Source organism: Scophthalmus maximus, chromosome 13 (assembly GCF_022379125.1).
Source record: "Scophthalmus maximus strain ysfricsl-2021 chromosome 13, ASM2237912v1, whole genome shotgun sequence".
In the NCBI taxonomy this organism is placed as follows: domain Eukaryota; kingdom Metazoa; phylum Chordata; class Actinopteri; order Pleuronectiformes; family Scophthalmidae; genus Scophthalmus; species Scophthalmus maximus.
Window position 1 is genome coordinate 20759613 of NC_061527.1, and position 17233 is coordinate 20776845.

The 17233-nt window shown below is 42.1% G+C and overlaps 1 protein-coding gene across 2 annotated transcripts in view; it reads right to left on the reverse strand.

Moving 5' to 3' along the window:
* The window catches only part of rab6ba (RAB6B, member RAS oncogene family a), a 41568-nt gene that overhangs the window by 3635 nt on the left and 20700 nt on the right, over window positions 1-17233 (reverse strand). Inside the window, exons 3-7 of one of the 2 annotated variants that reach the window (XM_035647750.2) lie at window positions 11625-11678; window positions 10998-11124; window positions 9738-9849; window positions 5600-5693; window positions 2876-2942 (exon numbers count right to left, since the gene is read on the reverse strand). In XM_035647750.2, coding sequence (XP_035503643.1) covers window positions 2876-2942; window positions 5600-5693; window positions 9738-9849; window positions 10998-11124; window positions 11625-11678 — 454 coding nt within the window. The remainder of the gene's footprint in view (window positions 1-2875; window positions 2943-5599; window positions 5694-9737; window positions 9850-10997; window positions 11125-11624; window positions 11679-17233) is intronic. The other variant, XM_035647751.2, reaches the window with a different exon arrangement.

The window sequence follows — 17233 nt, forward strand, 5'->3', positions numbered from 1 at the left end:
CAGCTACTGTATATTTTAAGACTTATACTGAAAACATGCTGACTCGCCAAGTGCAGCTTGAACCGCTTCGCCAGAGCGGATCGACAATCTCCCTTAAGACGACGTAATCTCAACCATGATGTGCAAATTAAACCAGAATCTCAAAATGCTCTTTGATAAAACAGTCGCGGAGCCCGGTGTGGTTTGTTTTACTTTCTGACTCTCTCACACATGATCTGGGTCAACCGCCCTCTTTACTCTCTCCGTCTGCAGAAACCCGCAGTGATAATATACAGTGACTGGGCTGGAAAGCGTCCTCGCAGCAGAGGGGGCTGCAGACGACTTGTGTCCCGCAGGCCTGACACGAACCGTAAATCAGCGGGACCCGTCCGTCTCTAATTTAAACCTGGCGATTAAAGGGAACAGAGGACGTACTGTGACCGGCGTTTAAATATCTTTTTTAATTTCACAAATCTAGGACTCAATTCTCTTCAGGAAACACAAGTGGAACCATGGCCATAAAACTCAAATGCTGTCTAAGCGTTCCCTTATTAAGCCTTTGTAGCTCATATGTTGAATTTCTTCCACTTTAATTAACTTCCTGTCTTCAAATCCTTTTTTATCACAGCGTGTGAATGGTCACTGAATATAAAAGTGCCTGCTAATTAAAACTACAGGTGCAAGGTCATATAACGTATGTATAAATATGAATCCTGGACGAAGCCTATCTTCTGCTCCTATTCCAGTGAGATCGATACCGTTCACAGTGCAACGACGACGACGACGACGACAGAAGAGTCGTTTAGCGGAGGCACAGGGCTGCTGAGGAGCTGCCGTCGCCTGCCATCCATCACCTCGCACTGCTCACTCCCACATCCGCGATGCCTCATTAAGGTAAATCAAAAAAGATGAGAGATAAAGGTAATTGGCTCGATGTGAGTGATGCATAAGAACCGGGAAATGTGGCAGACTGCAATAAAATAAAAGAAGAAAAAGGACAAAGGTTCATCTCGACTCAGAATCGGGCTCAGAGGGATGTGAGGTGACTGAGTGTATTACTGACAACTCCCAGTAGAAAAAAGCAGGGTCTCACCAGCGATGGCTTCCCTTCACTACACTGCGGGTCAGCGTCTGTTTGTGTTTAAGTGTAACGGCACATAAATGCTGCAGTGTTAATAAGACACCCCGTGAGGCGGCTCCACGCTGACGGAGAGACTGACAGTGCCGTGTGCGCACGGTTAAAAAATCAAAGGCCATTTCATAATTCGCCCACAGTTACCATAGAGATGGCCCCCCGCTTTGTGTATTGAGGAGGATATGAGCGACTGGCACTGTTAAACGGTGACAACATTAAATGCTGCTGATCCACTGTGTCTATTCCGAGACTTTGGTTTAGCCGCAGCGTTTCCAGGACGATAATGAGTTTGTACAGTTGCCAGAGTTACATGTAGATCAATGTGATGTTAAAGGTGAGGGTTGCATACCGACACCAGAGCCTCCTCCGCTCTGTCTCGATCTCTCTGTAATGGGTTTTATTCCCCCTGCCGGATCCTTCTTTGTAAATGGAAAAGTCAACTGAATATGCACACTGACTCATGTTGAAGATTATATTTTCTCATGTCTGTGAGGAACCACTGTCGGGGCCCAGATAAACACTTTGCTCACTGTAATCAGTCCTGTTATTATAAACCTTTTTATACACAGTCTATGCACTAAACACACACCGGGTAATTTCCTGCTGGTAAGGCGGCTCTCAATCAAATAAATAACGAAACATGGAGTTTGGTGATACTGTGAAGTAGACTGGGAATATAGGAGCTTCCATCACCACTGCTGCAGAGATCGATTGAGATCGAATCATTTGAACTAATAGTTGCTGATTGGCTGATTGGCTGTAATGAGTTTTGGTCTTTTACCAAAGTAAAAAAAACCTGCATGGATACGGTAGAGTCATGAGTGTTTGTCGGTTGATTCACTCAGTGGTGATGTGATGATGATGGTGTTTACATCTTGGTTGATCTTTGAAAGTCTTAAATGATTACAGAAAAATAGTTATAGGCTACAAATGGTAGACTGAGTAGTACTGTACTGTATCTTAGTCTTGTATATAATGTAGACAGTGTTATTGTGACCCACATCGACTATATTAACAGTAAAAATCAACATGGGTACGTGAGGGCTCCTCTTCAGTTACTGATGGAAATTCAGCCGCTGCATTTATCTCCTTTGACATCAGAAACACGTAAACACGATGTGCATTTCTGGGTCGTGAATTCTTCCTTAGACTGAGGACACTGAAAAGATCAACTACTTAGATGTAACAACAAAACATAAATCCTGTACTGTGTTGTTGGTATGTTTATGACTCATAACACTGAAAAAGGTTATCTAAGATGCTCTCAGTAACTGTGTGTTATGAATACTGCCTCCTAAAAGAATAAAACACATTAGGACGTTGTCTTGTGAGGGGCTGCAGCCTCGAACAAATGCTCCACAGGTGGAGCGATGACAGGGGCAGGTACAAGGTGCCAGTGAGGTGACGGATGGCTCGGTGCTGAGACTCCTGTCACTGGTTTAAATGAGCAAATCTGCCCACGCACCACAGACAACTGCAGCCAGCTATCTGAATAAGCCCCACCCACCCCCTCTTCCTGCACTTGTCAAGCACAAGTGCTGAAAAACAGGAAGAGATAGTGTCACACTGAAAAAAAATGATTTGACAGCTTCGGTGACACATTCAAATAGGTATCATTATACGGAGTTCGGTGCTGGGACCGTCTAATTGAGAAGCTGGCAGTGAATGATGTAATCACACCGGGATTAAAAAAAAACGTCTCCTCTGAGCTCAGACAATTTGCATATTATTTCCGTGATATGTAAACTGGTCAAAGGATACTCCCTTCTTTGCTCGTCTCCTGCATACTTTCCATCCCAGGAAGAGCAGCTGCCACGCGTCGGAAGAGCTGGAGAGACAGAAACAGAGCGAGGACACTTCTTTAGTTCTGAATCAGCGATACACAACAGAAACACGTTCCTTGATAATAATCAGCCTCTCGATACACTGTTAATAAGCTCACTGACAGTGAAAATAATACAACAATTACTGCTAAACATTCATACCTCATATTTCTGCAAACAACATTCTGGTACAGTGTCTTGGATTAACTTTTACCAAATTTTCTATGCAGCCAATCACTACTATTAATGTTGTTGAGATATCAATCATGTGGTTGTTCAAGTGAAAATGTTGTGGAGACGTAACGCCGCTGTAAGATCAGACCGAGTGGCAGCCCCACTTTGACGTCACCCACTGGTTTGTAAGTTCGCTGTTTTGAAGCCTTGGTTTGGCATTTGGATTTTTGAAACCGGAAGTAACCATATTGTGAGGAGTGGGGCGGGGGGGTGGGACACTCTCATTGGGACCATAATTTACTAAATGAACTTCATGCTGTATTGAAGAAGACTTGAGGAACATGTTTACTGACGTAATATATAAAGTGAGAAGTAGAGTCATTTTTATCATAGACTTCTGTAGAAACGTTTTTAACTAATGGAGACGCCCCCTGCTGGTCATTCCAGAGAATACAGGCTTCAGGCACTTCGGCATTGGCTTCACTGTTTGCACCCAATGACTATGTCTGTGTTTATTTAAAGTCAATGGATCAGACGGATTTAAAAAGTCTACAGTCCATTACCAATCCATAATAATGTGACTTTAGTACAATAGAATTATGACTCCATTCTCTACTAGACCAGAGCAAGTGTCAAGTCTCCGGTGTCCATTTTCGCGAGGTAAAATACAAATCAAGTCCATCTACTCTTTCAGTTGAATAATCAAAAAAATTAAACAATTCCAGCTGCATTAACAGAAACATGACATCTGAAAACGACAATGATGATGGAAACAAATATCTCAGCAGATGTGCCAGTGAAACATCGATATACTATTCATATCAGAAGTTCTAATCATGTCCTTGCTCTGTTCCACATTATTACACTAACCATCTGTAACTACAGGATGTTCTACTACAGGGCTTCTCACATTTATCAGGTATAGGCACATGTTGGACTAAACTGTGGCTTAAGCAAGTTTGTTTTTAGCTAATAAATAAATATAAACTTAATCGTGAAAATGATGTGAATAATAACAATAACATTAACATTTATCCGCAGTTGGCTAAAACACATGAAGTTTCCAGGATAATTGTTGCATATCTTTCCGCAGTCTTATCATATCACTCATACTTCCTAATAGATGATCATTAAATTGATGCCTAAAAGCTTGGATCTGCTGACACAGTATCTCAGTGGGTTGTGATGACACAGCCAAACATGGCAGCCTTTGGGGGAGGGCCTGTGACCTTTGTTTGCAGGTGTCACTCTGTCGTTTTGTTCCCCGCGTCGACAGTGCTGAAGCGGGGTGAAGAAAAGCTTCCTCTGTCTGTGCTGCGATGGGGTGATGAGGAGAGGCGCCTGCCAGCAAACGCCATTCACTGACAGACACAATACAGTTTGCCTTCCCCTCGCAAACGTTTTTAACAACAAACATCTGTTTTCGAGACAAATCGCTGTTGCCCGAACCAGGCTCTTCTTTGTATCTGCAACCCCCACATCTCCCTCATCTTCAGAGGGACTGAATGACAGTAAAGAAATTATTACATGCACAACTCAGTTGGGTGAGATGCTGGTAGAGTCAGCGAGAGGCGGTTACGGGGACAATACTGCGCTCCCAGATTTATTTTCCTTCACGTATAATAGTCATATTTAGTATGAAAAACAACGAGCCCGTAAAGGTAACCTGTGGAGTTCCTGACCCCTCATAGAGATGTGGGGGCAACGTTTCCGTGAGAGAGGCTCTGTTTAGTTTGTATCTCCAAGATGCACACACAAACACATGAGAACTTAGATAAGGTACACATCACTGGTGCCAGCTTCATGCTGCACAGCTTACCACAGCTGCTGGTGGTCATGTGTCAAAATCGCCGTAATGTACTGAGAAAGACAGAGAAGAAGAAGAGGGACCAAGGCATTTTCTCAAAGAACGAGTTCGTAAGGAGGAGAGAAAAGAATTCAACATGTTCGTTTGACCTCAAGGACACAGTCTGAGAGCTATGGTTGCGGCCACCGCGCAGTAAGAGATCGCAATGTGACAGCTTCGGTGACGCGTATTCCACCATATTTAGAATTCCAGGAGAAACGCGACAATACACACGCGCAAGCCATGAACCAATGAACGACCTCATTGTTATGGCATCGCGGCCGCACTCCTCCACTGGACCTGGTGAGAAACAGTGACTGTAAACATATCCAACTCCCCAGGGTACCGTTAAGCTGCCTCATATCCTGCCATAGTAACTACGATACGATGATCATAGATGCAAAAGAGGTCAATGACTGATCTAATCCATACATTAATGTAGAAATATTCACAACATATGTGCTAGAAGAGAGAACTCTGTGACATTAGGCAGTGAGGTGACACAATACTTGAATATATTTTGTCCAGTAATATGCATATACAGTACATTAAGGTAAAAACTAGAGCAAATTGCAGTTTAAATTAACATCATCGAATGAATGATTCCTTATTAGGCACCAACGTTCCCGTGAACCCACTCACCTGTTTGACGTTGTAACCTGTCTTGGCGCTCGTCTCGATGAACATGACACTCAGCTCTTTGGCCCTCTGTTCGCCTTCCTCAATCGTGATTTGCCTGTGAACAGAGGAGAGTTACCATCAAACCACTGCAGATCAATGATCTGATGCAGTGATGTAACGCCCAATATTCGAGTAGAGAATGTGCAACACTCACAGCGAGGCCCACCATTTGCAGCGGAAGCTCCTGTTATTCTAGGCTAGTGAGGACGCACCGGACCTAATTAGCTAATGACTGAGAGCGATTAATTACATTGTCCTGCGAGAAATCAATTACAGCCAATTTGGATTATATTTTAATGAATCTGGCGGAGATTGTTTGGCTCTTGCTGTGAAAAGGAGACATCATGAGAAAAACCATGACCTCACCGCTTCTTTCAGCACAAAAGAAAATCTCAGCTGTAAACCAACTCAAAAATACCACTTCTTTATTTCTTTCTGGTCTCGACTCAAACCACAAGAGGTTGTAACACCTGACTAAACACATCAACATCTAGAAGTTAGACTTACAATATATGCTGCTTCTACAAATGCTATTGATCCTGCTCCTCCTCGTCTTAAAGGTGACCCATTATGCTCATATTCAGGCTCATACTTTTAATTTGGGTTACCACTTGAACATGCTCTAATGTTTAGAGAACACATCAGTGTTCTCATACTGCCCATTCCTGCACCTCCTCTTTTCACCTCTGTCTGAAACGCCTGGATTCTTTTTTAGCCCCTCCTCCCAATAAGCCCCAGTCTGCTCTGATTGGCCAGCTGGCCCAGTCTGTGGTGATTGGGAGACCGATTTCAAAATGTGTAAGAAATGTCACGCCCCTTCACCAGAAAAGTGGAGATTCTCAGATTGCAGGCGGGGTCCAACTGTGACATCACAGTGGGAACGAAATCTGAACCAGTTGTTCAGAGCCAGGCTGTAGGAAAGGGTGGTCTTTTTTTTTTTTTGCATCATATGTCACCTTTAAGTAACTCTCCCTTTGGATCAAGAAACAGAAGAAAGAGACATTCAGTCTTTGTGAGACAGGAAGAGAACGTTCTTCGGCAAGAACAGAAAACCCTGCTCTGGAGATGTATTTACATAAGAAAGCCACCTGACAAAGAGTTCCACCAGCGCCTCTGCGGCTATTTCTGGATGCATGCGACTGAGTCCAGGCTCTTAAATACAACACTGAGGCTTGTTCATCGTCAGGCAGGCAGTTGGCAAGAAAACTGCATAATGACTGTGCTGATACGAGGCAACATTCATGCACGCTAGCTGAGCATTTGTAGTTTCGAGAGCAGCTCAGACCTGAAATATTTGTCATCGGCTCTCGAGCCACTGGTGATCTCTTCAACCACGTCTGTAAATAAAAGAGCCGTACCATTACTATCACAGACAAAAGGAACTCCAAATATTGCACATTTTGTGTTTTGCTGCTCTATCAATTAAAATCAATAATTGATCTTTAGTAATACTTATTTGCTATTTACAAGCTTAAAAGTGCACTAAATGAAAAGAAATGCCCAGCTGCCCAGCACCAAACAGCTGACAGACAGGTGAATAAAGTGCAGCATCTAGGAGCTAAAGAGCTGGAAATGTCCCTCTGTGATGACGGTAGACAAAAAGCAGAGCTACAAAGACAGCGAGTATTGGATTTGGAAAAACTAGCCTGGCAAACAGACCAAACTGCGAGCTCGTGTTTGTTTGCTCTCGGAGACAGGTCTGGCCTCTGATCTGACATTCAGACAGCTTCCCATCCAGAGTGAAAGAGGTCTGATGGACTGCAGGTAAAGGTCTTCCAGACATTTGTCTGGTGCTCTGCGCTGTGTCAAACGTTTCTTTGCTCTGATAGGTCGTGTCGGGCAAACCAATCGCCTCCGGAGGCATTTTGATCTGGAACCCATGGAAATCCAACACAATCCATTCACAAATGCGACCCACTCTGGTGATCTAAACATGCAATTAAACAAAAATTATTAACGGCTAATATTGCTCTGGTTAAGCAGGACGTGGAAACAGGCAACCGTTTGCTGATACGTTATAAAATGTTGATATATCGACGTTGTGATTACAGCTCTCTGCACTGCCCCCAGGTGGCCAAAAATATAAATGTTATGCAGGTTCGACATAAACTTCAAGAGTTGCTTTAATTGCATGGTTACGGACTATTTATCTGTTTGTTTTGAACATCAACTGCACTGACAAGTACATAAAAATTAAAAAAACACTCTGAGCTTCCTGTCAGTTTCCAGCACATCATGAGGTTGATGCTGCCTTTTGTACGATGCACAATAGATTTCCCCGATGCAGGTCTCCAGGGTCTCTTCAGAACCTAAACTGTGCATATTTTATTTCCCAATAGCATTGAGCATTGTCAAAAAGCTCCACCACACATGACTGAACAAACTAATAAAAGCAAAGGAAACCCAGATCTCGTGGAGGAAGTCTTCAAGGAGCACCTGAGCACCTTTTCACTGTGACACAATACACTCTATTTACAGATCATGTTCCAAGTCATTTCACATACGATGCACATGCACTACTCATTCTCTTTTATTTGATGAATATCTCTACACTTTTGTAGTGGATTCAAATCAAATCTATCAGTTAAAATCTATCGTCTCAAATCATCTATTTCAGCCCCGTCGGTCAGAGAGTACACACAACTGTCTGACATTAATCATCCGTAGTGAAACATTTGCTGCCGGTTCCGACTGCACCTGCATGAGGAGTGTCGCTATGATTAACCTCGACGTCTTTGTGATAAATGAAAAAAGCGGGGGGAGGCAGAAAAAAGTATTTATGAGATTCAGAATGACTGGTCACGATAATGCAGTCAGAAAAATGGAACACTGAAACGCTGCAAGATAAAGTGCCTATTTATTACTATTTACTGGTTGGGGCAGCAGTGAGGCTGATGTACCTCTGGTAAGAGGCTAATTAGGTGAAGGATGCTGAGGTCGTGTTATTGCAGGAAATAGCATTTGCTTCTTTACCTTAGAACATTGAGTGTGGCTTTAACTTCCAGACCCTTATTGAGACCTAACTAAATAGCTGTAAAAAGCCATATAGGTTAGGGGCCGGCTCTAGGTGTCTAAATATATTATGCTATAGGCTATACTGTTACTCGCCTTGAGGCCCCTGACCATGCAGCTAACATTAAGCGTATTGTTCAGTCTTCATTCTGAATGTGCATATATTTGCTTGGCCACGCCCTGTCTCAGCGGTTTATTCAATCTGTCTGTCGTCTGAAACTAGAGTCTCTTGTCTTCTGTCGGCCGTGAAGGCAGCCATGAATTTTTATTGACAGATCCGGTGAGACGCAGCCTGGAAACTGCCGTCGCCAGCAGTTCTCCTGCTTTCCCCTCAGCCAGTTACATGTTGGATCCTTCAGTATGCCAATGGGAATTTCCCTCTGCTGCTCAAAGCATTGCCTCGACTTGCTAACGACACTGCAAATGCTTTGATTACTGCATGGACCAAAAATATGTGTATTTGACAGGTGGAGAATGAAAGGAAGATAACAGGAAGTATATGGATGTATGGATGCATTCTGTATGTACTGTAAGTACAGTATGTATCATTCATTTGTGATTTTATGGTTTAATTCTGCCTTTATTTTGCACGGGTCTTCCACTTCTGTTGTATTTCTCAAATCAATCTCTTATTTCATCAGCAGTTTCTCAACTCCTCACTACAACTACACAAATATATACATACAGTATAGTGTATGTACATATATAAAGAAAACTGAATTGTGTCACCAGGGACTAAATCACCCAGAGCTTCCTAATGCCATAATGATATCTGATATTTTGTGGAGCAAACCTTAAACATGGCTTCAAATGACATTAGTCAGTATTAAAGCGTTACATTGGTCAAAATAATTACTTTTGAAATGAGCTTGAACATATCATCCACTATCATCCGTTGACTGCAGGAACAGCTTGTGCAGTCAGTCTGAAGTTGTCCTCATATTTTGTGCTCAGCTGAATGTCGCTACAGACACTGTGCACGTCATGGTTGCCATGGTGACGAGACACAAAAGGATGTGCTGACTAAAAGGAGAAATGTGATACAATAACTGAGGTTAGGAGGCAGGCTTATCTGTAACCGCAATACCTCTTATCGGCCAGATCTGTTTTATTGCCGACGAGCATAATGATGACATCACTTCCTCTCTCTGTCCTGACATCGTCAATCCATTTTGACGTCTGCTGGAAGGAGTTAACGTCTGTTGAGAAAGGGAAGAAACAAAGTGGAGTCAAATGAAAGATGAGGTTGAGGGAACATTGGCAAAGGTGACAACTCTTATGTGAGTTCAAAAAACATTCATTCATCTCAATTTTTAATCTTGGTGTTTTTAAAATGACTGCTGAATAATAATGTGAAATCTGCTTGTAGATCATAAAAATCAATCCAACCTGTTGCCTTCATGGTATGAACAATTAATGCAAGACGAAGATACAAAGAAAATCCCATGTTTGATCTCCACTCATGGATAGAGATAATAGGGACGCAGTACTGGAATTTCACAATTAAAATACATTTTATACTGTACATTACCGTCTGTGTAGCATGTCAAAGTTATTAATAAACCCCTCTTGACATGGCCATGTTCACTGAATATGCATGTTACCATGAAGACTAAGGGATGTGTCCTATTCTCAGACTTTGCTGAGAAGAACCCTGTGGGGTTTCAAGTTGAAAAGAGAAATGGTCATGGTGAATAGTAACCCATGTTTTTCCATCAAATTAGGAATAAAATGAATCTCTGGTGGGTAGCTATGGTTACAATAAGTGTCTAAGACTACATTTTAAACTATAGACGTCATTGACAGATTTGAGATTGAGTAAAGCAGAATATAAAAGCTAGATGATTTATTGAGCATACATTTTTTAATAAGTAAGATTTCTACTAAAGAGAACAGTTTTTTAAGTCTGCTCACCCTTCAAATCCCTTTCATTTTCTCTAGAAAGAAAACCACCAAAGTGGTCCATCTTCTCGTGGAAATGGGATTTAACTAACACAATTTTGTCATCTATATTTCCCTTCAGTCATGGTCACTGGTCCTAAAGGATAATTTGAGTAGGTGGGAGGTTAATATGATACGATCTCATCTCATTGCCCAGTGGATCCAATTTGGGAAACATTAAAATGACATTGGATATTTTTGAAATCTCATCGCAGATATCTGTTCACAGGGAAATCCATCTGCCACATTTTTCCCAATTAATGACGGTGAAGCTTTGGGTTTTTCCCCCCAAAAGAATCTCTCCAGTGGGAGAAACATTAGCTCTGTCCACCCATGTTTGCAAATGTAAAATGTACAAAAACAAGACTAGGGGGTAAATTCAGCCGACTTCTCGAAGGACACTGACTTGTGATGTCGTAGACCACCACGGCCACGGTGGAGTCGCGTATGTAACTGGGGATGAGGCTCCTGAAGCGCTCTTGTCCCGCCGTGTCCCAGAGCTGCAACCTCACCTGGGGTTCACAGAGAGAAAGCTGAGGAGGCTGAGATTATTCAGAGAGCCTGGAAACAGTAGGCTCCCTCCACGCACGTGCGCGCACACACACACACACACACACACACACACACACACACACACACACACACACACACACACACACACACACACACACACACACACACACACACACACACACACACACACACACACACACACACACACACACACACACAGTACAAGATTCATAGACAGGCATAATTTACATGATTGGACACCACATGGTGACACTTCCTAGGTCGCACTACTGTAGGAGAGATTTCCCGAAATAAACAGACATGCAGACAGGTTTGATTGCGTTCATCTACATGTCAGAAGCTAAAAGATTTCACACTGTTGTCATCAGTGCTGCTGGGTAAAGTTTGGATGCATTAAATTCACTTTGTTGAGTGAGCCAGTATGTCGAGTTATCACAGTGCTGACACAAAACAAATATTGTTTGTCGTGACATTATAAAGCTGGAGCTGAGGTTCTTACCGTTCGATCTTCCAAGTACATGGTTTTCGATAGGAAGTCGATTCCGATTGTGGCCTGGTTCAGGGACAGAAGATATCAGTGGATCAATATCACAGTAAATACCATGACAAAGCAAATAATAGTATTTACCGAATGACCAAATAATATAAATTGAAGATACAGTTAGCATGGACAGATTATTGTGATATCTATGGTTCATTGCAGTCCTCGTCACATCACCCTTATGTGGGGGGGTAATAAATATTTTATAATACATGCAATACAATGGAGTCCAGTGCAACAGCCCTGTAAAAGATCAACTTTGTGAAGGAGGTTATGTATTCACCCCTGTCCATTGTTTAGTTGATTTGTTGTTGTTTTTTTTTAACTGTCAGCAGGATTAGGCAGAAACTATTTTCACAAAACTTGGTGGGAGGATGGGATATGGGCAAAGAAAGAAATCATTAAATTTTGGAGAGGATCCAGAAATTCTTTTCACTGTCTTAAACATGGTGAGATAGGACGTTTTGACATTTTAAGATCAGACATATTTAGGGGACTGATATCTACGAGTGTGTGCAATTTGGTGTGATTGACTAAAATTCAGGGGACTCTTGGCAGGGCTGAGAGACACTCCTTGTTATTGTTTCGGTGCTTACTTTGAAAATGGAGATTACAGAATTTATGTTTTTAAACTGAAACGTGCTGCTGAAAATCATGGCTCACACCATCCTGCATTATCTATTTATTACAACGATCTAATCGTTCCCTTGTTGTGCCACAGGGCAGACGGCACCGTGTTCCCTCTTTAAGGGATGTTTACTTTCCACTGCCAAGTCCACAGCTATGCTGCAAGCTTGCTGCTTGCCATGACATCATCGGGTGCTCTGGCTCAGACAAATCAAACGTCAGAAACCGTAGATTGGTTATACTTTGAACAAAAAAGAGTTTTGAATGAAAGACTTTGGTTAAGACTGATGCGGTCTGTGAAACTTTCACTAGGTGCATCCAGACGTTCGGTGTCCGTGCGTGAGGGGGGGGGGGGGGGGGGGGGGGGCGCAGGGGGTAAAGGCTTTGACGGCAGATTGCGAGGGACTGACGTGGGATTATGCAGCAGGCCCCAGCTGCACGGTTACAGCCTATGTGACCCTTGCTAGTGAACTCGAGCACCGGCCAGCTGGAGCCCGTACTGTAGCTGGCTGATAGGTCTGCCAGGCTGACAGGGGGAACGACCTGTCTGCACACCACAGGCCTCCCACAAGTACTTATTCCGAGACAAATAAGAGCATTACAGATGCATTAAGGGAATTGTACCCATTTTTGCTTTTGCAAGTTGGTGTATCTGTTGTGTTTGTCTATTTCAGGCAGTCCAGCAGGGTGCCCACTGCCCACAGAGCTGGGCATCAGCATCTCGATCACGCACTTGTTTTCTTGGCGATGACAGCCGCCACAGTGGACTAACGTAAAGAGTCTGGCATGAAGACAGGGTGTCATTTATACTCAGATCGAGCACCGTGAAGTTCAAATTCAAGTGCTGCATACAAGATTATATATGATGAAATAAAAACATACTTTTTTCACTTGAATCGGCTACAAAACAGAAAGGCAAACTGTGTGAACATCCAAAATAAATCTGCTAAATATTCTGGCCGAATTTGCCGGAAAAGCATTTTGTCTTCTTGTCTCCAAAATTCTTAATTAACTGAAAAAAGACAAATGTGCACCAGAGATTAACATCACTTACATTGAGAAAACAGTCCGTAGAATAAATGTGAAAATCAAGGAAATGTGTGTCAACTCAGAAAACATTCAAACTTGCTGATTTGCTGTTAGATTATTGGCATAATAGCCTGAATCAGGTTAAAAAGCAGGGATGTTGCAGGAGTTTTCCTCCGGGCGGACGTGCTACGGGCTCGCTCTCTCGCCACAGTTTTAAATATAGAATCCCACACAGACAGCTATACATGAGCGAATTAGATCACCAGAAATTATTAATGTTTCTTTTAAATTTTTAACTAGCACACAACGTCACAGGACAGACTGTGACTCTCATGCCCATTCTGCCGAACGACAAGGGCAACAAAAAAAAAAACGCTTTTTGTGAGGGATTTGACTGATATTAAATTTTTTATTTTCAGTGTAGCTTTTTTAAGATATTTATTCACGTATGAAATTAGCATTGATTTTGAGTTTAAAAATCAGCTTAAAGGTAACAGAAAAAATATGCAGAATCCCAATTAACCATGATTCAACACCTTGTGGAGAATCCCAATAATGGAGAAAACAACACAACGACTGTTGAGAATTGAACTGTACAGTGTTATCTGACTAAAACTATTCTTGGTAAGCACCTATTTCATTTACAAATTGTTTTTAGTCTTTGTTGATTTCTAGGGGAAAATATGGATTTACCAGATACCACAGATGTGTATGTAAATGCAAGAATGCCAGAAAACACAGTAAGATGATAATTTCTGAAATTCCTATTTCAGAAATGTTCCGAATAGGTCATAGGGCATAAAGCCCATATGATTCAAATTAAATCACATGTGGAGTGTTTGCACAAACAAGACGTTTATCTTGTTACCACATATAACTTAAATGATGAACACAGGACTTTATCTTGCAAAGCTTTTGACTTTTTTGTGCCCCATTGTGGTATTTTTGCTTTCATGTAAGCAGAGAATATGAATAATTCTTCCACAACCACTGCTCCCACCAGGACTTTTAAGGTCCTCCATCTGGCAGGGAAGCTGTTAAACCAAAAGACCTTGAGGCACAGGGAGCATACCGGCGTCTGCTCACAGCGTCATATCTAACAGCAGAGTATATGATCATGCCTCCGACAGCCGGCAGTTATAGAATGCTACATTTGTAACCACAGTAATGTGGAGCGCATCCATAATTAGTCTATTTAACTCGCATATCTCGTGTCAAAATGCAGGATAGGTGTGTTTTTGTTTTGTTTTTTTACCCCCAATACAACATTAATTTAAGATGAATCTTCCAACACTGATGCAGATTGGGTCACGGAAGCAATTAAGTGTTTTTTACAAATAATTTAGCCTATAAACCATAAGAAAATTGTAAAAGAAAAAGAAAAAAGAAATTCCAGCCTACACCTTAAAGTTACTTGTTAAAATAAATGTTTGTTTACTAATTGTGTTGGAAACAATTACTTTAACAGTTAATTCATAATCAAAATAGTTGTTGATTCATTTTCCAGTTGAGCCATTCATTTTTTTGCCCAAATATGGTTACAAATATCATATCAATGATGTATAAAATCATTTGCAAACTAAACTATTTTCAAATGCGGTACAATGAAAACTTCTGGTGAAATAAAGGAGCAGAGTGGTAATGAGTAGAATTTTTCATAGATCTCATTCACCAGTTGCTACTGAATATCTGTGTTTGGGCAGAACAGACAGATGCAGTCGGTCACAGCCTGGTGGCCAGGCCTGACTGACAGCTCCGCCACAGCTGACAAAAGCGCTCGGCCTCTGGAGGCCTCGGAGCCCTTTAGCATGTGCTGCCAGGCAGAGAGGCTGCCTGCCTGCGTCTCCTTCGCCTGGGTGGCTGCTTGATGGGAGTGTGCTGCTTTAGAGGCAGCAAATCTGACTCGCCTCGCTCACATCCTCCCGCTGACTACAGCCACTGCCGTGCACCTCATCTTTTCCGATGATCCTCGTTCTCTGAATACACTTGATGATATGTAAACTTGACTGACGTCGTAAATCTTCTCATCAAGACGCATCACCCCGAGAGAGTCACTTTTAAAGCGTGCCTCCACCCTCGCTGGGCGAATCCAGCCTCCCCCCTCCTCTGAGCACAGCAGCAGCGTTAACACTCAGGCCGAGCTAATGCACGCAGCATTTTAATTAATTCTCAAAGGTCTCGAGAGCTGAGCTAGAAAAAAAGACTGCAGTGTCATGTACAGCCCTACCTGTCACTGATCCAGGGAGGAAAAGACACAGGGACGATGGGCACAGCGTGGAAAACTAAAACAAGGTGACTGTAAGAGCGGAATCAAGAGGATGTTGTGTGGCCTCAGAGTTAAATCAAATGGCTTTGTTTACACACAAATAAAATAACCATCTGACTTTCATATTACTCCCTGGCTGCTGAAATCACTTGGGGTACAGGCCATAACAATAGTGTGGGGCAGAGACTGACATTAAACAGCATACGGGGATTTTATTTAATAAGCAGATGCTGTCTGTCTGGCATCTGTCTGCCTTGCATGCCGCCTGCCCACTTATAAATGGGAGGACATGGCTGAAAATGTGAGTCTCTCGGTCTCTCCAGGCCACACAATGAGGCCAGTGCAGACGCCCCCCCGCCCATGCTCCTCAGAGTGACTGCACTTAGTGCTGTCTTAGATCGCTGTTGGATTTCAAAGCGGTAATTTATCCAGCTGCATTCAGGCTGGGAGTCAGAGCTGTGGCCTTGGAGCAAGACAGACTGCAGGCGACAGCAGGCGGCCTCGTTCACTCCAGGTAATGGTAGTTAGGAGTGTGGCATCTCTGAAATGATCGTGTCACATTTACTATGCATGCATCACAGGCCTAATTTTGCAAAGACAGACATCTCACTACAGTCCTGACATAAATGATAACACTGGATTGAAATACAGCTGCGGTTTTCAAAGTCTGGCTCCAGCACTTCAGACACACATACATTATATTGGCATCATAAAAGTATGCCAAATTAGTTCTTAGCAGTTGCTCTTTGCAATGTACAGCCATGGGTGTACAGACAAATGTCACAGGATTATCAAGATACCAGAAGAAAGAAAAAAATGAAGCCAATTTATGGCCATTCATCAATGATGAATATCACCAAAAATCTCTGAAATAGAGTAATGAATTAAAACACAATTTCCCTTTTCCTAACTGCAGCATTAAGGGACAATTTGTTTCCACGAAGAGAAACCTAATTATCTCTATTAACGATTTATTAAAAACTGGCCACTTCAATCAATGAATTTCCCACAATTCCCACCATCACCATACTGATATGGCGAGATGTTTAGTGAACAGTTAGATGATAACTCTGCTTACCAGTTGTTGAGTCCAGGGCCAGACTCTGCCCAAATATAAGCTGGTTCCACAGCAATTTATAGGAGTAATGGATTTCTTTTAAAACACTGATGCGTCAGGGAGATTCAGCAACAAGACCAAAGACATGAGTCCTAACGGTCAGTGTGAAATGTCTGGCTCTGTAGTCTTTCATGACTATATGGTGGAACATTCATTGTTCAATTTATTTTGCCATTTGTCCTTTTCTTACTTAATAGTGAACTGAACATTTATATATTGAATACTATTTTTTGATGTTTTATAGACCAGACAAATAATTGAGTGATTTCTTGTCAGATTAATCCATGACATGTATATTTACATTTGGAAAAACTGAGCGCAGTTTTGAAATATCAAAGAGCTGGATTTGTTGTGTCAGCCGTTTATTAATTAATTAGATAATCCTAACCTAGCTAATGTTATCAAAATGTTTTAGTATGTTTTGTAATCTGAGGAACGTTGTGTTATTCAAGGTCCTCCTTAATATGTATATGGAATATAACAGAGATTTGATATGGAATTCATGAGTGTTTGAAATAGGGAGGTGCC